This window comes from Odontesthes bonariensis, chromosome 21 (assembly GCF_027942865.1).
Source record: "Odontesthes bonariensis isolate fOdoBon6 chromosome 21, fOdoBon6.hap1, whole genome shotgun sequence".
In the NCBI taxonomy this organism is placed as follows: Eukaryota; Metazoa; Chordata; class Actinopteri; order Atheriniformes; family Atherinopsidae; genus Odontesthes; species Odontesthes bonariensis.
In genome coordinates this window covers 17,954,807-17,980,228 of record NC_134526.1, presented here as the reverse complement: position 1 = coordinate 17,980,228, position 25,422 = coordinate 17,954,807, and the positions used below count along the sequence as shown (strand labels likewise).

The window sequence follows — 25,422 nt, the reverse complement described above, 5'->3', positions numbered from 1 at the left end:
TATCCCCACTATGTCCTCGTCAGCTCTCCATGATCGTCCATTTTATCCACCAGTGACTTCACATGGCCCGCTGGATAATTGAGAGGAGAAATGGTTTTAGCTTCCTCCTCTTTTTCCTCTCCACTTTTCTCCTGCACTACATATTCTACTTCTCCTCTTCGGTTCATCTCGATTTGCGGTCTTATCCCAAGGCATGTCTTGGGCTTTGGAAAGCTCAATCAGCTTACTTCCAGATGTGTACAAATTCACCTCTTGTTAAAAAGCATCAGCACTGCGACCAAACCAGCACAAAATGATAAATAGATAATAAAAAATAAAACCACTTCCAAAAATCACTGATTTCACAGGGGGAAAAAAGGCTCGGCAGAAAATTGTAGAAAGATGCAAAGACAGACACAACATGTTCAGACCAGTTGCAAGAGGCTGCAGTACCGTTCCAGAATAGAGCAACATTATTAGCAACGTGCCGCCATCCATCTGCGTTTCCAGAAGATGCCCTGTTCAGGTCAACAAGAGAAGGTCAAACTACACTCAGCTCATATTACTGCATGGTTCAGAAAGTTCAGGTGCTAAACAGACAGGCCATCCACTGAAAACATCTGTAGCATGACAAGCAAGCAATGTTGGGAAATGACTTCACAACTATTGTTTGAATTGCCTAAATGCTCTGACTGTTGATAAAAATGTAAGAAAAACTAGAAAGCTGCAAGCAGCTGTATGCGGGACCGAGTGTGCGCACGTTGGATGTGCGCACGTTGGGCATGCGCTGGAAGCCGTTGTCACGCAGCTCTGCCCACACGCACGATACCCTCTGCGTACGTACGAGCACATAATAACCTTTTGAAAATTTCTAGGGGGCGCCACTGAGCCATTTTACTCCGTTTACATACGTAAATGAACCCTTTACATACGTACGAGGTCGACAGGGTGGCCGTGTGTGCCAAGTTTCAGGACCTTGAGATGATGATAAGGCTTTCAAATCACAAACGCCATGACAAGATTTTTACCGCTTGGCCATGCCCACACCATTCAGAGTTTGGAAAAGTTTCTCCATGATTCTTTCCCCCCATGTCTTAAGAGTAACCTGGCCAAGTTTGGAGCTGTTACCATTAAATCTGTAGGAGGAGTTCAATAAAATGCGAGTTGGGGAAAAAAAAAAGACGTTTCCGACCACCAGCAGGTGGCGCTGTAGGTGTATATCACTATTTTATATGTGCGCGTTCAGGCTGGGTCCAGCATTCACCGTGTGAAGTTTGGGACAGATTGGATAATGTATGTGGAAGTTATAAGCGACTTAATTTTTTATGGCGAGTCATAGATTTGAGGCGTCGCCACGGCCACGCCCTTTGAGGTTTGAAAAAGTTTCTCCATGATTTTTCCCCCCATGTCTTAAGAGCTACCTGGCCAAGTTTCAAGGTTTTTGCATTAAATATGTAGGAGGAGTTTTATCAAATGCGAGGTGTGGAAAAAAAGAGACGTTTCCAACCACCAGCAGGTGGCGCTAAAGGTGGATGTCATTATTTTATATGTGCGCGTTCAGGCTGGGTCCAGCATTCACCGTATGAAGTTTGGGACAGATTGGAAAATGTATGTCGGAGTTATAAGCGACTTAATTTTTTGTGGCGAGTGATGGCGAGTCATCAAACTTTGAGCCGTCGCCACGGCCACGCCCTTTAAGTTTTGAAAAAGTTTCGCCATGATTTTTTTCCCCCCATGTAACCTGGCCAAGTTTGAAGCCTGTAGCATTAAATCTGTAGGACAAGTTCGATCTTATGCAAGGCGTGGAATCGGTCAAAAATGGCACAAAAACGCACTTTCCATCCAAAATGGCCGCCTTCCTGTGGACGTGGGACCATGGCGGCATGAGACTTTTTTGTGCGTCTGGGCATGATGAATGAGTGTACCGAATTTTGTCGTTCCACATGAAACTAACCCCATTGCGGGACCATTTTTAAGCATCGCAGGGGGCGCTACAGAGTCAATGAGCGACTCCCAAAAATTTAAAGTTTAGATTCTTTCATGTCGTCGACTGGCAGGTGGTGCTCGCAAAATTTCCTGAGTTTTCGCATACCTTTTGCAAAGAATAAGACGGAAGACGGAATAATAATCCTTACAGATACAGATACAGATATAGGGTCCTTGCAGTTTCACTGCTCGGTCCCTAACTAGAAAGCTGCAAGCAGCTGTATGCGGTACCGAGATGTGCGTACGTTGGGATGTGCGTACGTTGGGATGTGCGTACGTTGGGATGTGCGTACGTTGGGGCATGCGCTGGACGCTGGAGCTGCAGCTCTGCCCACACGCACGATACCCTCTGCGTACGTACGAGCGCCTAATAACCCCAATTGCGCTGATTTCCATGAAAGCGGGCTCTTTCGGGCAAGCGTTTAACCTTTCCTGAGGCTCTTAACGTGTATCAAAATACTTTTGACCGAATTGGCCGTGGTGTCAGTAGCAATACAATTAAACCCAGGGGCTAACCATACCATTAGCTAGCACAGACATGATACATTTGGAGATTTCAAAAACAGCGCACCTACCTCTCTCAGCTTCCGTGTTCCACAGGCGTGCGCACAAATCGATTGTCAAAGTCATAAACTATAGTATTCCAAAATTGTCTTTTAGTCCACCAAAAACGACCCTCGGGAACCGAACTACACATTGCCATGTTTGTTATTGTTTCCTATCGAACAGCTGACTCGTTTCAACACCCATTTTTGCCGTGATGTCATGACGTGTCACATGACTGCTGGAAGAAGCGTACCTTCGCCCATTATTCAGCTGTGGGAGATAAGAACCCTCGGGATTTTATGTTTGCTATTTCGAGATGGATAGTTCGTCAGATTCTGATGTTGGAATGGAAGAGTTTGACGAGTTTGATGGTCGTTAAGAGCCTCAGAAAAGGTTAAACGCTTGCCCAAAAGAGTCCACTTTCATGGAAATCAGCGCAATTGGACAACTTTGCGCAGCGGGCATCAACATTTCTCGCGGATTTCCCTTTGGCCAACTTCCCTGGGTCTCCCGGAATTCTCCTTTAAAGGGAACTCCGGGGCATTTGAAGCGCATTTCCATTGCTAGAGGTTGTCAAATACTGATAGTAGGACACAGACAGGTGCAAATCTGCGCTCCCTGTGTGGAGATCGCACTGTTCGCACACCCTGTCATGCGAGGCTAATACGTGGTGGCTAAGGGGCAAATTCTAAACCTTCCATGTAAAACAACAACTTGCACACTGCAGAAACGTCACACCACTTTATAAACCATCCGACAATAAAGTCACAAGCCTTACCATCAAAACCATATGCATAGTTCTCACATTACTGGCATGGGGACGTTACAAAACAACTTTATAAACAGCATGTAACTCACCGGTTGGTTGTACGCTCGCGCATGTGAAAGCCCAAAAGAGTCGATGGACGATAATCCCATATACAAAACAATTATCTTCTCTAGAAAAACTGCGTTCAAGTATTTAAAACATTACAAAAATACATGCCCAGTAATATTGTTTTAATGTTTTAAATACTTGAACGCAGTTTTTCTAGAGAAGATAATTGTTTTGTATATGGGATTAGTTGTACGCTCGCGCATGTGAAAGCCCAAAAGAGTCGATGGACGATAATCCCATATACAAAACAATCATATTCTCCAGAAAAACTGCGTTCAAGTATTTAAAACATTACAACAATACATGCCCAGTAATATTGTTACTGGGCATGTTAGTTACTACTACTAACTAAATAATAATAAATAACTAAAAGTGTTACACTTTCTGCTGTATGATAACTTCAAACTTACCTCTTTAGTCTTTGTTTACTGTGAAAATATTGGATATTCACTGAGTTTAGCAGTAAGTGACTTTGTTTGCACAAGCAATAAAATGTGGCTTATTTGAGCTCTTCCACAACTTTGTGCCTTCTAAAGCTTTACGTATTTTCTTTGATTCAAAATTACAAACTACTTTGTACTAAAGTAACCTAACGCCTTCAGCCTTCAACTCCAATTTTTGTCTTTTCAGAGAGTTCAGGTTAGGATACCCACCCATATAAGAGGAAACAATTACCAAAAATAATCAAATCATATGGTAAAGAGCTACACTTTCGGAGGATAGATCGGAACAAAAGCTACTGTCTAAAACAGATTTTAAGGTCTGCTGTATGATAACTTCAAACTTACCTCTTTAGTCTTTGTTTACTGTGAGAATATCGGATATTCACTGAGTTTAGCGGTAAGTTAAGACTTTGTTTGCACAAGCGATAAAATGTGGCTTATTTGAGCTCTTCACGATGTGAAATGACCAAAGTTCCACAACCGTGTCAAATTCGATGCACAGTAGAAGCGGAATGTTGAAATAGAACCATACATCACAGAGCCTGTTCAACTTCAGAGTCAAAAAGAATGATGGAACGTTCCAGATTAAAAGTCCATATGAATAGAAATAGAAATAGAAATAGAAATAGAAAAATACTTTATTTATCCCCCAATGGGGGAAATTCAAATTCGTCAAGTAGCTCAACACTTTTTTAAATATTTACAATGATTGAATTAACAACAATACTACTACTACTACTAACTAAATAATGATAAATGACAAAATGGCAAAATAAACAAATAAATAAAAATCAATCAAAAACACATATTATAATTAAAAAATATAAAATCAATTAAAAAAAATGAATGGTTCAAGATGTGTTTCAAATCCCCAAACAAATATGGCTTTCATATTTTAGTACTGTAGCACTAACCAGAGGTTAAAGAAATATTAAGATATATTCATCAAACAAAGAAAATATAAATAACACAATGTAAAAAAATTAATTCCGAGTAAAAGTCATGGATTAAAAATGTTCCAATTAATGGCGTATTATCAATAGGATGCCCAGGAATATACAGTGCCAGCCAAAATACAGTGCACATCTTTTGCTGCCAGTTTAGATCACATCAAATAAGTCATTTAACAGAAATCAATAAACTTTTCATTACAATTTGAAAGTATTGGGTAAACACATATAAATGTTAGTTAAAATGGAAAGCACTGTACTTCAGATTTGCTATTGAACAACATTAGAATAGACATACTTCAAGGATATTACAATGACACATTTTGTACACTTTGATTTATTTTAAAACTGAGGTAATTTTCTTTGTTAATACATTCATATCTGATTATTTGTTCATCTTGGTTAAATACAAGAATCCAGTTTATGCCTGTGCCTGGAGTGAAGAGAGGGACAATCAGACTGTCCAATCAGAGAAATCTTATCCATATCCCTTGCAAGAACACAGCATCCAGTTCAACTAAAACTAATCTCAAACACGCAGTACTCAATGTCAGATCTTTAAGTAACAAATCATTCCTGATAAATAGTTTTATTTCCTCTCACAATCTTGATTTTATGTTTTTAACTGAGACATGGCTCGACAAAAACACAGCTAATGCAGTCCTGATTGAGTCTAGTCCACCTCACTTCAATTTTGTGTCCGAAACACGAGAAAACCAAAGGAGTGGGGGTGTTTGTGCCATGTTCAGGGACAATATACCCACCCACAAGTTGTCATTTGGGGTTTTTTCATCATTTGAGTATGTGTCATTCAAAATGGAGATAAAACAATCTTCCATACTTTATATCACCATTTATAAACCACCACAGAATTGTTTTATTGATGATTTTACTGAACTACTTTCAATTGTGTGCACTGCTTTTGACTGTTTAGTCATAACAGGGGACTTGAATGTGCATGTGGATGTAGCCCATAACAAGCAAGCTAAAGAGCTCACTGCTGTCCTTGAAATATTTGGTCTTACTCAGCATGTGACTGAGCCCACCCACAACAGAGGGCACACTCTAGATGTGCTCATTTCAAGGGCTGTTGTTATTTCAAACGTGGATGTCGTCAATGTTGCTTTATCTGATCATTTCTGTGTTTTCTTCGACCTGTCTGTTACACCCAAACCAGCAGCTGGGTCTGCAGTTGTTCGGGGAAGACTCATAAATGACAGAACAGGGACACAGTTTATGGAAATGATTAGGTTTGAGAACACCCCGTGTTCTGATGTTGATGATCTGTTGAACTCTTACACATCAAGTCTCTTAAATGTTTTGGATACCATTGCTCCTGTCATGGTTAGAATGGTTAAAAGTAGGCAAAGGGCGCCATGGAGGAAAGAAGAGTCGGTCAGGGCACAGAAAAGGGAGTGCCGGAGAGCCGAACGGAAATGGCGCAAGTCAAAGCTCCAGGTTCATTATGAGACTTACAAAGAAAAGCTATGTGTGTTCAACCAGACTTTGCGTAGAACAAGGGAGAGTTATTTTTCTGAAATCATCAAAAACTGCAGTAACAACTCTCGTGTCCTGTTTGCTACAGTAAACAGATTAACAAACCCTCCAGTTTCACTGCCTTTAGAACTCATTTCTACATCCAAGTGTAAGGAGTTTGCAATATTCTTTAATGACAAAGTGCAAGGCATTAAAAATGCAATAATTTCCACAACACAAATAACTACTCTGCAGCCAGCTAGACACCTAGAGCTGACACATTTCACACCTGTTACTGACAAAACAGTCGAAGAGATCATCTGCAGTCTGAGTTCATCAACGTGCTGCCTTGATGAGTTGCCCACTAGATTCCTAAAGTCTGTGCTGAGCAGTTTGTTACCACAACTCGCTCATCTAGTCAACATCTCACTCCAGACTGGAACATTTCCAAAGGCCTTAAAAACCGCTGTCATTAAGCCCCTTCTAAAGAAGAGCAATCTTGATGCCACAGTACTGAACAACTACCGGCCCATATCAAATCTGCCATTCTTAGGCAAAGTCCTAGAAAAAGTTGTATACCAACAGCTAAGTGACTTTCTCCTGTTTAACAATGCTTTTGATACTTTCCAATCAGGCTTTAGGCCCCACCACAGCACTGAGACAGCTCTGATCAAGGTGACAAATGACATCCGCCTGAACACAGATGCAAGTAAAGTCACAGTCTTAGTTCTGCTGGACCTGAGTGCTGCCTTTGACACAGTTGACCATGCGATCTTATTACAGAGGTTAGAAGACCGGGTGGGAATCTCTGGTCGTGCTTTAAACTGGTTCAAGTCCTATCTGGAGGACAGGAAATATTTTGTTGAAATTGGTAACTGTGTCTCAGACCAAATGGCTATGACCTGTGGGGTTCCCCAGGGGTCAATCCTGGGACCCGTATTGTTCAATCTGTACATGCTTCCACTAGGCCAGCTAATACGCAGCTATAATGTGTCCTACCACAACTATACAGATGACACTCAGATCTACGTGTCACTGATGGCAGGAGAACACGGGCCTGTAGATACTCTGTGTCGCTGCATCGAACAGATCAGTGTGTGGATGCAAAACAATTTTCTCCAGCTAAACTCAGACAAAACTGAAATCATTGTCTGTGGCCCACAGAAACAAAGAGAAAGTGTTATCAGTCACCTTGAGACTCTCTCTCTAAAACCTAACTATCAAGTTAGAAATCTCGGGGTAACATTGGACTCAGACCTGAACTTTAACAGCCACATTAAATCTGTAACATCAGCAGCTTTTTACCATCTAAAAAACATTGCCAGAATCAAAGGAATAGTGTCTAAACCAGACTTAGAGAGACTGATCCATGCGTTTGTCTCCAACAGGTTAGACTGCTGTAACGGCCTGCTCACTGGGCTCTAAACGGGCTGTAAGACAGTTGCAGTACATCCAGAACGCTACTGCTCGAGTCCTGACTAGAACCAGGAAATACGACCATATTAGTCCAGTGCTCAGGTCTCTGCACTGGCTTCCTGTCGCTCAGAGAATAGACTTTAAAACAGCTCTGCTTGTGTACAAGTCTCTTCATGATGTAGCACCAAAGTACATCTCTGACATGTTAGAGCCATATGAACCAACTCGGGCTCTGAGAACCTCAGGGAGGGGTCTCCTGCTGGTGCCCAGAGTCAGGACGAAACAAGGTGAGGCTGCGTTTCAGTTTTATGCTCCTAAAATCTGGAACAGTCTTCCAGAAGATGTGAGACAGGCCTCAACTCTGACAATGTTTAAATCCAGGCTGAAAACAGTTCTATTTAGCTGTGCATATGACACCTGAAAGTATTTTATCTGCACTCTTCACTTTTAAATTAATTAATTAATGATTTATTTTTTTATTTTATTTAATTTTTTTTCATTTTTTATTTCTTTTTCATGATTTTATTGCCTTCTTGTGATTTTATGTAGCTGTGAAGCACTTTGAATTGCCTTGTGTATGAATTGTGCTCTATAAATAAAATTGCCTTGCCTATGCTCTGGTACAGCTGGTTTGCAACGTCAGTAAATGCCACTTTAATTTGAAATCATGGCATTGAGGACATAACCACAATTATTTCTTTAACCACCATTATTTCAGTTAGAAAAGTTAGATTTTCTTTAATGAAGTCACACTCTTGGCTACTGCACTTCTACCCCAATTTTTTAAACCAGCGTAACAAAGGACAATCCCCCTGTGCTAGAAACAGTAATACATGAGAGAACCCAAAAGTGGACCTGTAGTATTTACAGTCACATATATATTATGCTTCTAGACACCAGGGAGTAAAGATCAGTCTGAAATTAGTGACTCAACCTAACCAACTAATTTAATCAGGCTAAATATTAGTTGCCAGTAAGAGGCAAAGAAAGGCAGGATATGTTCTTAACTTATTTTAAAAAGTCTAAACTAAGTTGAGGAATATTGTGGATATGTGTATTCTTTCTGTTTACAATGTCCACATTAGTAAAAATGTCTTACTCGTGTTTAAATTGCTTGGTATTTATATGTGGATCAGAAAATTCAGAAAGTTGCACAGAAAATGCACATTAGTGACCATTATAAAAGAACTTTGTTTTCATACTGTACTGATAATATAAACCTTAAAAAAAAGAAAACAGAGGAAAACATAGGCTATGTTAATTCCACGACTTTGTGCCTTCTAAAGCTTTACGTATTTTCTTTGATTCAAAATTACAAACCACTTTGTACTAAAGTAACCTAACGCCTTCAGCCTTCAACTCCAATTTTTGTCTTTTCAGAGAGTTCAGGTTAGGATACCCACCCATATAAGAGGAAACAATAACCAAAAATAATCAAATCATATGGTAAAGAGCTACACTTTCGGAGGATCGATCGGAACAAAAGCTACTGTCTAAAACAGATTTTAAGGTCTGCTGTATGATAACTTCAAACTTACCTCTTTAGTCTTTGTTTACTGTGAGAATATCGGATATTCACTGAGTTTAGCGGTAAGTTAAGACTTTGTTTGCACAAGCGATAAAATGTGGCTTATTTGAGCTCTTCACAATGTGAAATGACCAAAGTTCCACAACCGTGTCAAATTCGATGCACAGTAGAAGCGGAATGTTGAAATAGAACCAAAAATCACAGAGCCTGTTCAACTTCAGAGTCAAAAAGAATGATGGAACGTTCCAGATTAAAGGGACAGACGTGCATACGTTGGGATGTGCGTACGTTGGGGCATGCGCTGGACGCTGGAGCTGCAGCTCTGCCCACACGCACGATACCCTCTGCGTACGTACGAGTATATAATAACCCCAATGCGGAGGGGTTTTTGAAAATTTCTAGGGGGCGCCAATGAGCCATCGTGCTCCGTCCACACACGATACCCTTTACATACGTACGAGGTCGTCAGGCTGGACGTGTGTGCCAAGTTTCATGACCTTGCGATGATGATTAGGCTTTCAAATCACAAACGCCATCACACGATTTTCACCGCCTGGCCACGCCCACACAGTTCAGAGTTTGGAAAAGTTTCTCCATGATTCTTTCCCCCCATGTCTTAAGAGTAACCTGACCAAGTTTGAAGCTTGTAGCATTAAATATATTAAATTAAATGCATATGAGGAGCTCGATCAAATGCGAGTTGTGGGAAAAAAAAGACGTTTCCGAAGACCAGCAGGTGGCGCTGTAGGTGGATATCACTATTTTATGTGTGCGCGTTCAGGCTGGGTCCAGCAATCACCGTATAAAGTTTGGGACAGATTGGATCATGTATGTGGAAGTTAAACGCAACTTAATTTTTTATGGTGAGTCATAAATTTGAGGCGTCGTCACGGCCACGCCCTTTGAGGTTTGAAAAAGTTTCTACATGATTTTTCCCCCCATGTCTTAAGAGCTACCTGGCCAAGTTTCAAGGTTTTTGCATTAAATCTGTAGGAGTTCGATCAAATGCGAGGTGTGGAAAAAAAAAGAAGACGTTTCCAACCACCAGCAGGTGGCGCTATAGGTGGATGTCACTATGATTGTATGTGCTCGTTCAGGCTGGGTCCAGCATTTACCGTATGAAGTTTGGGACAGATTGGATAATGTATGTGGAAGTTATAAGCAACTTAATTTTTTGTGGCGAGTGACTGAGTCACACTCAGACCCACAACAAAACGATTTTGTAGCAGTTTATTTATAATAGTCTATTTAATCCCCTTTAAACAAGAACAAAGGTGATTTATTATATCATACAGGAACATCTTTTATCCAGCAACAGTAAGGTGAAGGACTGCTTATATATAAAAACTGAGACTTAGAATGGTCATATTACCGAGAGCAGCCATGCACTGAGTATATCGCCACAGCTAAACTGAAATAACTTAATAATTTTTAATATGCAACATCCTCATGAGTGCGTATTTAGCGTCACTCACACACACTCCCTACAGCTAAAACCTGAGGCATTATAAGCAGTTTCTTTGGTACATGCAATAGCACGATACCCACACCATGTAATCTCAGTTGTCTCAACAGATGAGAAAAAAATACTTGTTTTAACAAGCAAGTGCGGTGAAAAGCATTTAAAATGACATATACACCATAGTTTAAAAAAGCGATTCAGATACAGCACTGAATCCAAATCTGCCTTTTTAAGCTGACTGAATGTATTTCCAACAGAGGTTGGGAGCCTCAAACATTTGATTAGGCAAACAAATTAGAAGAAAGAGGGTTGTCGTCTCTAACAGAATACATGAGGCCACGACCATTTATTCTGTCTTCTTCCCGGCAGTTAGCTTGTCAGCGTGTAGTGCAAAGGTCTCAGCCACAATCAGAGGGAAAACCAAAGATGCATCTGCATACACCTGGAAACCAAGAACAGAGTGCTGTAACATTCATATTACATCACTGTTATGTTCAACACATGTAACATGAGATTTTATGTTTATCTAAGGTTTGATGCTTTGAGGCCACACTTCCCCCTCAGCACAGACACAGAGCAGACACTGCCACCTTGAGGCCAAAAGAGATACCACAGCTCCTGTTTAAAACCCGAATTTTGAGCTCAAAAGATCCTGTTTTTGTCCTGCTTCTCACACACGTTATGCTCTTGGCCTCTTTTGTTTGTCTAATAATTATTTGCAAACACATTTCATGGCCCTAAGACTAATTTCCATGGAAAGTAATTATGTGAAATTAAGAAACTATGAGAAAGAAAAAGAAAAGAATACTGGTGGTTTTCAGTGGTAGATTTAATCTTAACTGTTACAGCATCATGTTATGATCATTATGCCTGATATTACAATCATAAAACATCCTGTCAAATGGTTGTGACGCCCAGTAACATGTAAAGTCATGCCTCCTACAACTTTCAACTGCATGAAAGGTTTTCTGATGATGTAACTGTAACTAATGGAACAATGACGCCGAAACAAACCTCGCTGGGCATGGTTACAAGTGTTAAGTATCAGTACCTTAACAGGTTTGGCATCTGTTCTGATCTTGCCCCAAGAAATGGCCTCATCAGGTCGGGCTCCAGAGTCAGAGCCATCAAACTCCTGGCCCGTGTTCACAAACACAGCGTAGTCAGCTCCGTTCCTCTGGAGGGATTATGAGGACAGGCAGCGTGTCAAGACAGGAAATGGATTTGCATATTTGTGAGCTTAGCTCTGCTGACACAACCTTTACCTCTAAAAACATCATCAACATTTTGTACAGTTCCACAGGAAACGTACATGACAAGCACTGAAGGAGATCGTATTCACACGCTTGAATTAGCTGCTTTGTAAACAGGTTGTTAAGAAAGTTATCGATGTCCCGTGTTACTGTAATACTACATCTTCATTTCATAATGTTAATGCTAACTTTCAGAAGCATTTTACTATTATAGCTGGAAGAGGCAAAACCTCTGCCATACACCATCCACTGTCAGACCTTTATAGTCATCAGGGAGTCTTCTCAAATAATGTCTAATGACTTCTACTGAGCGCAAGAGAAGCTGCAGAAGAATCAATTCTAACAACGGCATGAAAGCCATTAAGTGGCAGAAAACATTCCGTCAGCACTATAATTTACTTTTTAAGATAGAGAGTGGTCAGCTAGAAATGGAAATATACATGTACCTCGAATTTATACTGACGTAAAGTGAACTACAGTTGATGGCCAACTTCAATGTGTCCTGATGTGAGGTCACGTATGAGCATTACAAAAGTGGGTAGTTACCATAAGATTAGCATTGGCTATGTGATGTTTGACCAAACCTCCTCCCAGGATGATCATTCCCGTCTTCTTGGCAAAAACGGCTCGACTGTTCAACCTGCGAATGTCTGAAAGGAAATAAAGACCACGTTCATGACAAGACCAACTAAGGCTGCTGCGGTGATGTCATTCTGTCGCAGCGATGTTGCTCACACCTTCTACAATGTCCAAAACCAAGCCGGGGTTCTTATATGAGTGGAAGTAGATCATGTCGCCAAGGGAGCCATCTGTCAGAGCGGGACTGAACACTGGGATGTTATTCTGAAAAAACAAGGCACGTGACGTCACAGGTAACAACTTATCTATCCATAAAAACTCACAGCGTGTGCAAAGAAAGAGGAGGTAGAGAGGTGTTTTCAGCTAATAATAATAATACTAATAATGTCAGCTGATCAGTTACAGTTCACTGATATAATCCAGAACTTACTTTGTATGCCCAGTAGTAAACAGAGTCAGTGTTATTTATCTCCTTGCCAAGCCGATGGATCATTTTAGAGGGGGTCCAATGGATTCCCTGAAATATAAAGAGTTCACTGTTAGAAAAAAGAAATCTACGACTTCTTTTGGTGTAAGCAACAATGCGAAAGAGAAATTCAAAACGTTCCAAATATGCAACTTTTTGCCAAACGACCCAGCGCGTTCGCACGTCACTGCTGTAACCACAGTTTGGTTTGGATCCCATGACAACACTCACCTCCGTGTTCTGCTCCAGCAACATCTGATCCAGGATGGGCATCAGCCAGTCTTCAAATTTACAGTAGTTATCGTTGGGCACCAGCAGATTACCTATTCTACAGTCGGTGAGGATGGATAAAGAGAAGAGGAGGAGGAGGATGGTGAGATCAACAGGGACAATATGATGTTACAGAGCTTCTTAAAGCTGCAGTCTGCAAGATTTGTTGTTGTCATACGTAAAGTCCTACTTTTTGGCATTTTAAGAGTTTACATGATCTATCAGAACGCTTGAAGTTAAAAACGGTGACCTCCGTAGTCGCAAAATGCAAGAAATGCTTATTTTTTAACCGAAAAATAAAAAGTTATTCAACTTCCTGTCCCGCCCCTTCAAAACACATGAGAACTCGTGCACGTGGACGTGCACGCCAGATGCGCCTACACGACTCCTCATTCAACAACTCACCTGTCATTTGCGATCATGGAAGACACAGTAAGTAGACTAGCCCGTAATGAAGTTCAATAGTCCAGATAAATAAGCGTGGGGACGAGCCTACCTTGTATCGCGCGTGCACAATCGGTGATTGACAGGCAGCAGAGCCCAGCTCGTAAACCTGATTGGTTACCTTTTACCGGTCCGGTCTGCAATTTTGTAAACAAACCTGCTGGCTTTGGAGGGACCTAGCGGGACATATAGGGGACCTAGAGAACTCATTTTTTTTTTGTATTGGGGTATTTAATGTACTACTTTCAGAATCCCCGGACAGTTCCAGGCATTATGCTTGAAAAAGAGTTGCAGACTGCAGCTTTAACTCACTCTTAGCAAGACAGTGAATCATCCCTTTTCCCCAAAATGTCCAACAACTTGGCTGAAGTTTGCCCCAGGTCACTTAATCGGTTTTATTCCACAATCCGTTTTCAAGTTTGGCAAAACTGCAGTTCATTTATTTCTTGACACATACTTGTGATGGAGTAAATTACAATAGAACTGAGCTGTGGATATGTGGTGCATTACTAAAGAAAAACTTCAGCCTCCTCCTTTTAAACTGTGACAAGATCAGTTATGACTCTTGTTGTTTCAAAGTGTGAAAGAAATAAATGGATGTGTGGCATGAGAGTGTGAGAATATCAGCTGCTCAGTCTCATGCTAAAGGTGTGAGAGTCGGCAGCCCTGCTCATTAATAAACTCCAAGGTGTCCGCGTGTTCTCAAACTAATGTCTAGAAGTATGACAGAAGAATCCAGGAGTTTGTTATGAAATCATCCCTTAGAAACAGAACGAGGTTATGTGGGTCGTGCCATTTGCTGCGTCGACTCAGGAAAGGGGGAGCAGCACCTCTTTTTTTATTTTATGCAAAGGAAATGTAATCTTCCTCATCGAAGTGTTCGCAAAGAAAAGATCTTTCACTGTTTTAGTGGCATTAAAGCAGTTTGCAATCCACATACTCACAGCTGCAGAAATGGTCTCCTGACTCCCATAAAAGCTCCTTCAATTTGTTGAGTTGAGTATAAGATTGAGTCTTTAGAATCTTAGTGAAACACCATCTATAATGTCTTTCTTAATAATTTTCTACGACGAGATCTTGGCAAAGATGCAAGAATTCTTATTTCATTCAGGTTACCGAAGTTCAGCTTTAAGGCTCAGTGGTTCTGATCAGCATCACAGAGGTTTGAATGTGGATCTGAGCCGTATCCGAAGTCACTGACCTGTTAATGCCCCTCAGGCGGAGCTCCTTGCCGGGCAGACTGAAGTCTCCCAAGTAGGTGTGAGCCAGACACTTGATAAAATCCTCCTCAATGCCTCCAGCCGTGGTTACAATTACATCCACCTACAACAAAGTCATAGATTCTGATGACATACTGCAGTTCTGCCAAAGTGGCTGGTTGTTTTACAGATTATCAGGACAACTACATGTGTACCATTTTGTGCTCTGCCAGGTAGCGGATGCTCTCTCTGATTCCGGAGCTGATGAGGTTGGAGGTGTAGCCCAAGAAGATAGTGCAGCCTGAGTGCTGTGGGGATTCACCGGACTCTTTAGACTCATTTTCTTCATCTGCTTCCGCTGGCTCGAGACGCTTCTCTATCTGTGAGTGTCGTGTAGTTGGTTATGAACAGCTGGCATTATGAATATGCATCAACAATCCGATCACAGAATACTAAACAAGAAGCAACAACCACAGCAGAAAATTAAGGCCAGTGTAGAAACAGATTCAACTGCTATACCCAGGAGGGTCACCGGGTAAATGTTCCAATAAACTGCCATATTAAAAAAAACACGTCATATTCTCTCTCAAATACTGCTTCCTAGAGAGCTCCAGATGCCAGTCGGATCAAAACACTAATCATGATTAAAGAAGCATCCTGAGTGAGTGAGTACTAAACCTGTGAAAGCAATCTAACTAACGTTTACTACAATCAAAATGCAATTTCTTCCTGATTAGAAAAATCTGGTTACGTGGTTTCTGAAAAGAACTGGCACATGAAACGGTTCTCTGCACGTCTAAAAGCAGCAAAACAGATGTATGTTCAGAGGCCTTATGTCTGGGAGTCTTTGGGAATAATCAACTAGCCTTTTGGATTAGGTCAAACAAACCTTGTTAACTCCAGTGGCATGCACACTGTTTTGATTCATAACTGTTAGTTTTCACAGTTTTAAGACTGTTTTTAAATCAGATTTCAGTTACAGTGGTATGGACTGAAAGCAAAGCACCAGAACTCTAATGAGGTTTCGACCTGATTGGAGCTCAGGTGGCCATGGACCTAGTTTTTGTTGGTTGGCTTTCATAATGATTTGTAATTTCTAAAGTTGCTGTTTTGTATTGTTCTGAATTCCACCAATAAAATCATATTTATTTCCCAATTCCCATTCACAACACGGATAAGAATAAAAAAAAGTGTTTTGTTGGGAGTTTTTTTTTCTTTTTTTTTATAGTTTACACCTTAGTCCACACTCCCAACAGCTGCTTCCTCTCACCATGTGGTTGATTTCCTGTATGGCCAAGCCTAAGCTGCTGGCCTGGAAGCCTGTGGTGAGGTAGGACTTCAGCACTGCCTGGAGATCGACTCCCTGGTTGAAGTCGTAGCCCCGGATTTTTGGCATGTCCTCGGGCAGGTCACAGCTGGGCTTCAGGACAGCTTCCATGGCAACAGAGGGAGCATGGTCTGCCATCTTTTCAGCAAAAGCAAATGGGCGACTGCTAACAGAAACATGTAGAGAGATTTATTTTTCTTTAAATCCTTCATCAGAACAGTTACTCTATCATTTGTGAGTTGATCAGACACTTCTCAGAGAATGAGGGAGACAGCAGGCGGCCTAATCTAGTGATGTTGTCCAGGTTTGTTTTTCCATTGCAGCATCAGAACATTACAAAATAACAGTTTATTATTGAATGAAGAGCGGGTGAAATTATTCAGCCATTTTTAACATCTGATGGGTTAATAATATTCTATCATTAAGAGAAAGGCTTTTAATCTTCTGTTGTGCTAAAAGTCCCAATAAGTAATGACAGACATTACTTTACGTTTGGGCTCATTTTCTGCCTGTACACCACTACATCTCAGAGGGTCGCACGGAACTTTATCCTCCACTACACTGTTATATGCCAGTTCTTACTTTTCTTTATACATCAGCTGTTTGCAAACAAAACAAGTCGGAAAAAAAAACACTTACATGGTGCATTGGTGCCAATTAAACCACCCAAGAGTTTCTACTAGTACAGCTGAAACAATGAGTTGGTTATCTGCTTACTTACTATTTCAATTAATATTTAGAAGAAAAAGGGAAAAAAAGAAGACTTGTAATATCATTTCTGACAAATGCTCAGAATTTCTACAAATAAATTGATCAATGGAGAATATCTGCAGAGTAACTGAATATGAAAACAGACTTCAGTTTCAGCTCGATTTTTCGTTTCCAAAGAACTGTAAAAAAAAAACTGTTCATTGTGTTCACATTAATGACTGTGATAACGATCCAATGACAGAATATATAATGGTGTGACAGTTGCTGGGGATACTCTCCTCTATTAAGTGTTTGTACTTTTAATAATGTTTGTATATTTCAGTAAAAAAAAAAAAAAAATTCCAATGCTGGACTCTTGCTTATGACGCATTACTCCAAGTGCATGATGTCGTTAGCCTATGTGTTAAGTTATGTGTTCACCTTTTATAATAAAAAAATAAATAAAATTACTGACTCTGATCTGATTTCAAAACTTGATTTCAATTTTTCTGAAGAAAATGTGTGTTTGTTAAGTACAGTTTATGTTCAGTCACGTGCAAAAGTCAATGTGATGAAGTGCAAGCACATCCCTCAAAACATGTAAAGTTCATGTGGTCTAACAGCAATTAAACATTTGAGAACAAATGTCAAAACATACCTATTCCTGCAAAGACGTTACGTGACGGAAGAAGTAAAGTAATAGACGTCTGTCACTACACAACAGCACAGAGGTAGGAGCTTTGTGTTCCTGTAAACAAGGCATGGGTCGCCTAGCAAGTGCTAGTAGCAAGCTAGAAGGAAGCGTTGTTTTTTTTCTACGGGAACTGCGAAAGAACAAACATGACCAAATCGCATTTGTGCAGAAAAATAATCGCAACTAGGTGATCTTTCGTTATGTTAAAGTAGAAACAAAAAAAAAACTATTTCCCGGCAGAAATCCTGATCGGTGCGATGTGTGATTGTTGTTGACATACTTTATGATTATTCTCATAAATAGGCTAAAGTGTCTTGAATATTATTATTATTATTTTTTTTTTTAAACATAACCTTCAATTAAACACATACACATTCAACAAGGGGTTTATGAAACAGTGTATTGTATAATATGCAGTTCCTCAATGGCTCGAATAAAAGATAACAGGAGTTACCCAGTGGAAAATAACTACAGCTGCGCTCTTTGTCCTGATACCTTTCCTTGTTTCTTTGGACACTGTGCCATCTGCCATCTGGAAACATGATACAAAAAGTAATCAACACTCATTTTCAGCACATTGTTGTAGAGCTCACTGAACACCGGAACTTGTCGTTGAGCTCAAAACCTTTCTATTATGACTTCAATGGGATATCTCTTCTTAGAAGGGTAAAATTAACCAAAACTGAATATGAAAAGTCAGCACACCCTAAGCCGGACATTCATCGCAATGTTTTTTCATCAGTCGTGGCTGTGAAGTGATGTGTGATGTTTGTGACATTTCCATCGGTGTTGCGTGACCTTTCCTATCAGAGAGCCTTTGAACTGCCCACCAACGGTGAATAAAAAGGGGTACAGGTCAAAAAGCAAAGTCAGGAGCCTCTGAGCAGACTCCAGCACAACCTGCGCTGACTCTTTGGATCAGGTAAAACACTGGTCTAGTTCCCTTTCCTGGTGCTAATTTTGACATTGCAAGGCTGTCCAGTCCATGTAACACTTTTTTTTTTTTTTTTTCCATACTTAAGGCAACGTCAGGAAAGATGTGCAGCAGCGGCAGCAGTGTTATTCAGGCACAAAAACTGGTGGATCAACTTCAGATGGAGGCAAGCATGGAGAGAATAAAGGTATGTAAAAGCTCTAAATCCTAATGCATTCCTGTTCCATGTGATTGAAGATTAAATTGACAAGTAGATTATTATCATTATTAGAAATGTTTGGAATGATATGCTAACCAGCACCACGCTTCCAAATTGAAGCTTATTTACAGTTCTACAACACTCTTTGAAATCTTGTGAAATGTCCTTTGTCCAAGCAGATCTCCCTGACAGCGGCAGATTTAGTCCAGTACTGCCAGGAGCACAGGCGCAGTGACCCCCTGCTCACCGGTATAGCTGCCTCGGCCAATCCTTTCAAAGATAAGAAAACCTGTGTGCTGCTTTGACACTTCCAAGAGATGACGACGACAACAGTGAAACCATAACATTCTGTTTGAGAGAGCATCTGCTTTTAAACGCGTTCAAGATTACGATGACAATTGACCTTCAAATGCTTTACCCTGCCGTTACTGAGATATTAGAAACCATAGCACTTTGCATGTAAATCCAGCCAAGAATTCACACCCTCAAGTTTTTTTTTTAGGACATTTAATTGCACATTCAGTGTCAACAAGGGGATTTGAAACAAACATTTCACTGTGTGCGACATGCAATTAGAGCATTTATGTCAAGTCTCAGTTACTGTAACGGATTCTGTTCATTCATAATAAACGTTTAAATGTTTGTGGTTTTTGGTTGAACTTACAACATAAAATGTACAGTGTGACAGAGTATAGGTAAAATGCAGTGTGCCTCTGAAAGCTTACAGAATAAACGTTACCAAAAAAATTCAACTTGGCCACACAAACACACATGAAACTTCTCAAATTACACCATATAAAAATGTTAACACAAGAAGAAAATTCAGTCAAAAAAAAAAAAAAAAAGTGTAATGCCATTGCATCTTAAATTCAACAACAGGTTTCTCAAAACTTCAGTTTCACACGTACATACAACAAAAAAATTTGCTTGGCCATATGTGTCTCAGGATGTACAACTATCATTTCAAGTCATATCAATTTGGATTAATCTGTTAAATTACCACTTATATATCTCTATATATGTAACCATCCAGCAAAGCAAGGGAGTTGTGACTTTTGTAACATGATATTCTCTGTGTTTATCAGTGTATTCCAAAAATTTCGCAATGCAAGATGGTCAGTAAGCGTTGTTATGCTTCACATCTCGTCTGCATCTGCTTAAGCTTTCCCCGCTGTGGAAAGAAGGTCCCGTGGGTGTCATTTTCTGGGCCTCCAGATTTCCACACTAGAGTCACCGCAGGCCAAAGCGAGGACTCCAGCCTCCACACTCAGCTGACAGTTACAGAAAATTGTACGAGAGCTCAGAGATTCATTCGATACATTCTTGAAAACGTTGATAATCTACAGAAACAGCTGATCCAAACAGATAAGATAATTCAAACTAATAATACATGGCTCTTTAAAAACCGTCTTCAAATCATTAGATATATTATCATCATAAAAGATCAGCAATTTGATGCGAGTTAAGAATTTGTTACAAAGCACTTACCCCATTGACTCCAGTTTGATGGCGCAGAGTACATAAAGTCCTTGGAGGTGCACACGGGATATGAACCTGCAATACAGACAAGAAATTTGAAAACAAGACTGTTCAATAGTAGATTTAGCTTGGTAGACAAAGCAAAAAGGAGTCTGACTGAGCCTACTTTGACAGTACAATCGGAAGAGCAGGTGAAGAGGCTTCCTTGGGACCTGTGGGTGCCTGTGACCAGATCTGTGTGTCCAACATCAAACTGGGACAGGAGCTTTAAGGTCCCCGCCTGCATGGAAAAGGAGTGCAGCATGCCCCTGTTGTCTCCCGCCCAGACTTCATAACCACTATGGCTCATGGACAGCAAATAAGAGCTCAGCTGCAAGAAGAGAAGTTGGTCAGAGTCAGCATTGGATGTGAGGTCATGTGGACGCCGATGCAAACTTCTTAAGCAACATGTGTGTCTGCTTCTACCCTAAGCTTCTTCAAGCCTTTGCCTGCCCTGCGATCGTAGACAGCCACAGTGCAGTCTTTACTCCCGGAGATTATGTAATTGTCGTCAGCAGCAAGGCACATTACCGCATCACCATGAAGGCGCATACTTTTAATCAGTGGTTCAGCAGCTGTCCAAAAAAAAAAGAGAGACAGAATCAGCCTAAGTAAATAGAGCTTTTGTCAGTGAGACTTAACTGCTAAATCAATAAAACAAAAACTCTCCGATTCATTTAAAAAAAAAAAAAGACATCTAGGGATCTTGCACTTTCATTCACACTTAATGCACACGGGCTATATGTCAAATCCCCTCACCTCTGATGTCGTACATGCTGATCCTCTTATCAAATGTGCCGGCTAGCAGCACATCCGTCTGATAGGACAAGCAGAGGACAATAGCCTCAGTCCTGATCAAGCCTCTCTCTGCACCACCTGCCTGTAGGTCCCACAGCCTCACCGTGCTATCAAAGCCCCCTGATGCCAACAGAGGACCCTGTGACGCCAGGCACCAGACCCAGCCTCCATGGGTGCTGAGGTCACCCTGCTTTCCCAACGTGTAGAGCAGTGCACCATTAGAGTCCGTCTGCAGATCCCAGAGTTTCACATTATAGTCTCTAGAAGCTGTGGCACAGACTGCCCCTTCTCCCCCAAGGAGGAGTACCGAGTTGACCTGGGAAATGTGGTCTGAAGGCAGGGTGATGCACTCCAGTGCTGGGGGTGGGCTGGGACTTCTGGGCGATTGTGGTTGCATCATCTCTACCTCTCTTTCGTTACCAACATTCCTCGGGTTTGCCAAGTCCCCGTAGTGATGAGGAGCAGCATCTTGCCCCTCTTCAGCATGAAAAGCCATTCTTCCTTCTTCCATTGGTGCTTCTGCACCATCTTCCAGTCTATCCACCAATTCCTCTCTCAATCTTGCTATTTGGTTTCCATCTAAGATGGGCTGCATTTCACCATCCATTGCTACGTCCATCCCTTCATCAGCACCATAAGCAACCTCCTGCGCAGCCATTCCCACCCCCTCTACCTGGTCCGCTCCACCATCTTCCTGTTCCTCTGCAACCTGCAACTCCCCTTCCGGCAGCCTTGCTTGATCCCTTTCCTCCTCATCTTTCTGGGTCCGTCTGGCTCTACGCCAGCAGGTTATTAGATGCTCCATCTCCAGGCAAGCTGTAGGCCAGTCAAAGTCCTCCCTCGGCCCAACTGGAAAGCGAGCACTTGATCCTATTAATCTCCGTGCTCGTAGCTGCCAAGCAGTGCTGTCCTCGCCCATAGTACCCAATGTATGGCAAACCTGAAACATGTGGGATAAGGGAATCAGGAATCTTCTCTACATCTGAGAGACTGAAATGCAACAATGTTCCAACAAAAGCAAGAAAGGTGATAGCTGCTGTTTGCTTGCATGGCTCAAAGTAAAGTGAACTTTTCAAGATATCACATTGTGATTCAGTCATAAAGTAAGTCTGAGGAAGCAGAAAACCTTCAAAACTTACTTTTGGCAGCACATTGATGACACACTGAGCAGGAAGGTGTGAGGCAATGTTGGTTAAGATCTCCCAAGGTAATGACAACAAAGCACTCGGCTCAGAGGATGGTGAGGGGCTCCCATCTGCTGAGGATGAGTTGACAGCAGGCAGCAAACTGAAAGGACCACGAAGGGCGATGTGACCAGGTTTTCTACCTCACGATTTTGAGCAAAACGAAATGACAGAATATATATATAATTTTTTTTTAAAGAAAAGGAAAAAAAAACAACTTACCCCTGCAGATCCAGTCTAGACAAATCGGAACTGATAGATTTCATAGGGTCAGGGCATGGTCCACCCTGGTCATCACCTGTCCCTTCCTCTGGTCCACTCACGTCAACTATCACCTCAGACATCACCTTTCCTCTCAACGAGACCACTCACTCACGCACTGTAAGCCAGCATTACTTTAAACGCCCACCTTTTCGGTGTGGGTTTTATTGCATACGTATCTGTCATTCATGTATCTATAAGGAAGCAAAATTACTTTAAAACTCGACAAATATTATCGCTTCAAATTTTAGCTTAGCTTTATTTAGCTGACTGTTCAAATTAAGCGAAAGTGCTTCAAAAGGCTAAATACTTGTCAAAAATAGATTTTGCAGCTGCAAACGCAGCAATTGTTCGTTAAATATATCTTTAAAAAGGACTATCGTGACCAAATAAGTAACCAAGACAACTGCAGCTGTAGAGACGAGCAGGCAGTGGTTTAACCACAGTTTGAAGTCCAACTGTTACGGCTGCCTTCGTCAAAGTATGTCGCAGGTGCAAACTTGTTACCCGAACCGGCATACAAGCACAACGACAACTGTCATTATATATACCATACCAAAACTCGTGTCGCTCTGCCGCTTGCCATTTGCTTCCAAACATAAAAACATCGCTTCCGACGTAGAGACAATCGTCATCAAACTGCGCCAAACGCGTTTGCTTTTTTTTTTCCCCCATCCCGGGTGCTTTTATTTTCTGCTGATCATTTATCAAATTAATATCACAAGTAGAAAAAAGAAAATAAATAAATCACAACTCCTGAAGATGTTCTGAATTTACTGAGATCCTACTTTAACACGTAGCCGATATAGTCTACACAACAGGCGCTTTTACCGGTTGCCTATATGTGCAACACTAATCCCATTTAGGCGTTACTGATACTGGGCAACTGCTCCACAACAATGTTGAGTCTGCTGAACAATATTCTTAACCTGAAATGATCTACACTTGAGACTAAGCAAAATAACATGTATGTGTTCAGACATCTAGTTGGAGATAAGTAGTCAAAATTGGGATTTAACCTCTGTTCTTTCACAGGGACCTCCAGATTGTTTTAAACAGTTTAATATTACACAACCTAGATGATGAAATACATTTCATTTTGTTGTGTTATAATAAAAAAAACTTTCAGAAATGTATAAACTGTTTGCCCAGTCTTTCACACTGGTGAACCCATCTGTACATCTATGTCTGAAAACTCCATTAATAACCGGTTGCCATTTAACAGAATTTTCAGTGTAATGTTTCATCACCACACCAGGTTTTGGCCATTTATCTGAAAGGTAAAGATTGTTTCTCTCAAAATATTGGATTTCACACAGAAAAGATTTTCAGCCAACTCAGAGCGCAATAGAAAAAGATTTTTTTATTTTCCCCTATTCACAAAAATTAAATAAAAAGGGATACATCAGATTACATCCCACCTGCACCACAGTTTAGAAAAAAAAAAAAAAGAAAAAGAGGTACATTAATTAAAATTGCCAGCCTTGATATCAGATTGAAACAGTTGTGAATTTGTTTTCCACATTCTTCCCCCAAGGTGTGCATCCAGCACTGGCTCGCCTTCATTCCATTTTTTTTGTCAAAAATTTGACATAATCAGATGGTAAACGCTGTAAAACAACGGAAACAAAAAATTTTCTTTAAATAAAAAGAATAAAAAGGGAAAGAAAAAAAAACAACCAAAAAAACAAAACTTTTAAAGTCCAAAACTATTTGTGCACCGGAGCACAAAGAAATAAAAATATAAAAAACAAACAAAATAAATAAATTAAAAAACTAAAAAACACAAGTTGCAATAAAACAAAAGTAACGGACAAAAGAAAGAAAAAAAAAAAAAGTTAAACTTGTGGACATTTAGGCTTCACTTGAATTTTGTGTACAATTCATGTATCAACATGGCGAAGGAGTGGTAAAAGCCTCGATTTTTTTAAACCAATTCTTCGTGGCACAGGAGCTGCACCCTTCCATAACATGCTACCAGTTAGATCCACAGCAGATACCATCAATATTCTCTGTGTCGAGCGTTGCAGCGTATAAAAAGTTGTACGATCTAAAACACTGTGGCAGTCAAACTAAATTGTCACATTTGTGAAGGGAGAAAAATGTAAAATCCTGTATTAATGCTTATCCTACAAAATGCATAATCCACAGATAGAAGCTTATATCGATGCTTCTTCAATCAGAAATAGATTTAATATTTTTCTCCCCCCTCCCGATAATCTTCATCTCAGGAGCTCTAGGGCAACCTGATGATCAGACTGCTAACTGGCAGGTAAATGTTAATATACTAGGGGGGTGGGGGGGGGGGTGGCTACATCAGCACGGGCAAAACTTAAACTAACCTCCCAAACATAACCTTAAAATAGGGCTGGTGCTAAATTATGTCTACATGTGCCAACACCAACAGACAAAAGAGCCATGCACACCTCCATTACAACTGTCCACTATGGAGAAATACCTAAAAAGATAAAGTTGAATAACAACCACCGCTCCCTCCCATTAGCTAACCAGTGTCAGGGGAGAAATAATAGGACTCTGTAGTCCCAGGCATACCCTACACAGTATCAACGGGTAAATATATGGCAACAACAATCACTAGTTTGATCAGAAGCTGGAGAAGTACCTTATTAGTCCAGCAGCGAGTTGCATTGCCATTGACAAAGCTCTTATAAGGTAGATCCCTTAAAGGGACGGTTATAAAAAGACTGAAAATCTTGACGAAACGCATGCAATGATTATGACAAGTTTGGCTCAAATGGCCATTGATAACCAAGAAGTTGTGGTGAGAAAGGCGGGAACATCCTAATACGCATGTATGGATTGACAGGTGCAGCGCGACATGGATCCAAGATATCTTAAATACGATACCTCCCCCCCTCCTTAAATCCTATTCAGTCCGTTTAAGGAGCTGCAATATAAAACTATGTTAAGAGGCCTCGAGTC

At 40.8% G+C, this 25,422-nt stretch overlaps 3 protein-coding genes across 5 annotated transcripts; 1 reads left to right on the top strand and 2 right to left on the bottom strand.

Moving 5' to 3' along the window:
- Nucleotides 1–10,416: 10,416 nt before the first annotated feature.
- On the bottom strand, nt 10,417–17,697 carry dhps (deoxyhypusine synthase). Of its 2 annotated transcripts, none has more exons than XM_075453718.1 (10): nt 17,550–17,697; nt 16,145–16,367; nt 15,090–15,254; nt 14,877–14,998; nt 13,193–13,289; nt 12,926–13,012; nt 12,654–12,759; nt 12,463–12,566; nt 11,715–11,840; nt 10,417–11,105 (listed from the first exon to the last, which is right to left on the bottom strand). In XM_075453718.1, the coding sequence occupies exons 2-10, from the start codon at nt 16,337–16,339 to the stop codon at nt 11,010–11,012; spliced, it is 1,098 nt and encodes a 365-aa protein (XP_075309833.1). In that variant the 5' UTR covers nt 16,340–16,367; nt 17,550–17,697; the 3' UTR covers nt 10,417–11,009. The 2 variants fall into 2 exon arrangements, with proteins under 2 accessions (XP_075309833.1, XP_075309834.1); XM_075453719.1 differs by having other exon boundaries at nt 16,145–16,364.
- On the top strand, nt 17,503–19,331 carry LOC142371114 (guanine nucleotide-binding protein G(I)/G(S)/G(O) subunit gamma-12-like). The gene is made up of 4 exons (XM_075453720.1): nt 17,503–17,622; nt 18,396–18,507; nt 18,608–18,706; nt 18,898–19,331. Exons 3-4 carry the CDS (start codon nt 18,623–18,625, stop codon nt 19,021–19,023), a joined length of 210 nt encoding a protein of 69 aa, XP_075309835.1. The 5' UTR covers nt 17,503–17,622; nt 18,396–18,507; nt 18,608–18,622; the 3' UTR covers nt 19,024–19,331.
- fbxw9 (F-box and WD repeat domain containing 9) lies at nt 19,215–23,146 on the bottom strand. 2 transcript variants are annotated; one of them, XM_075453716.1, is made up of 7 exons: nt 22,441–23,146; nt 22,174–22,357; nt 20,996–21,974; nt 20,663–20,811; nt 20,364–20,567; nt 20,207–20,272; nt 19,215–19,989 (listed from the first exon to the last, which is right to left on the bottom strand). In XM_075453716.1, exons 1-7 carry the CDS (start codon nt 22,560–22,562, stop codon nt 19,915–19,917), a joined length of 1,779 nt encoding a protein of 592 aa, XP_075309831.1. In that variant the 5' UTR covers nt 22,563–23,146; the 3' UTR covers nt 19,215–19,914. The 2 variants fall into 2 exon arrangements, with proteins under 2 accessions (XP_075309831.1, XP_075309832.1); XM_075453717.1 differs by having other exon boundaries at nt 22,174–22,321; nt 22,441–23,143.
- Between the last annotated feature and the right edge of the window lie 2,276 nt (nt 23,147–25,422).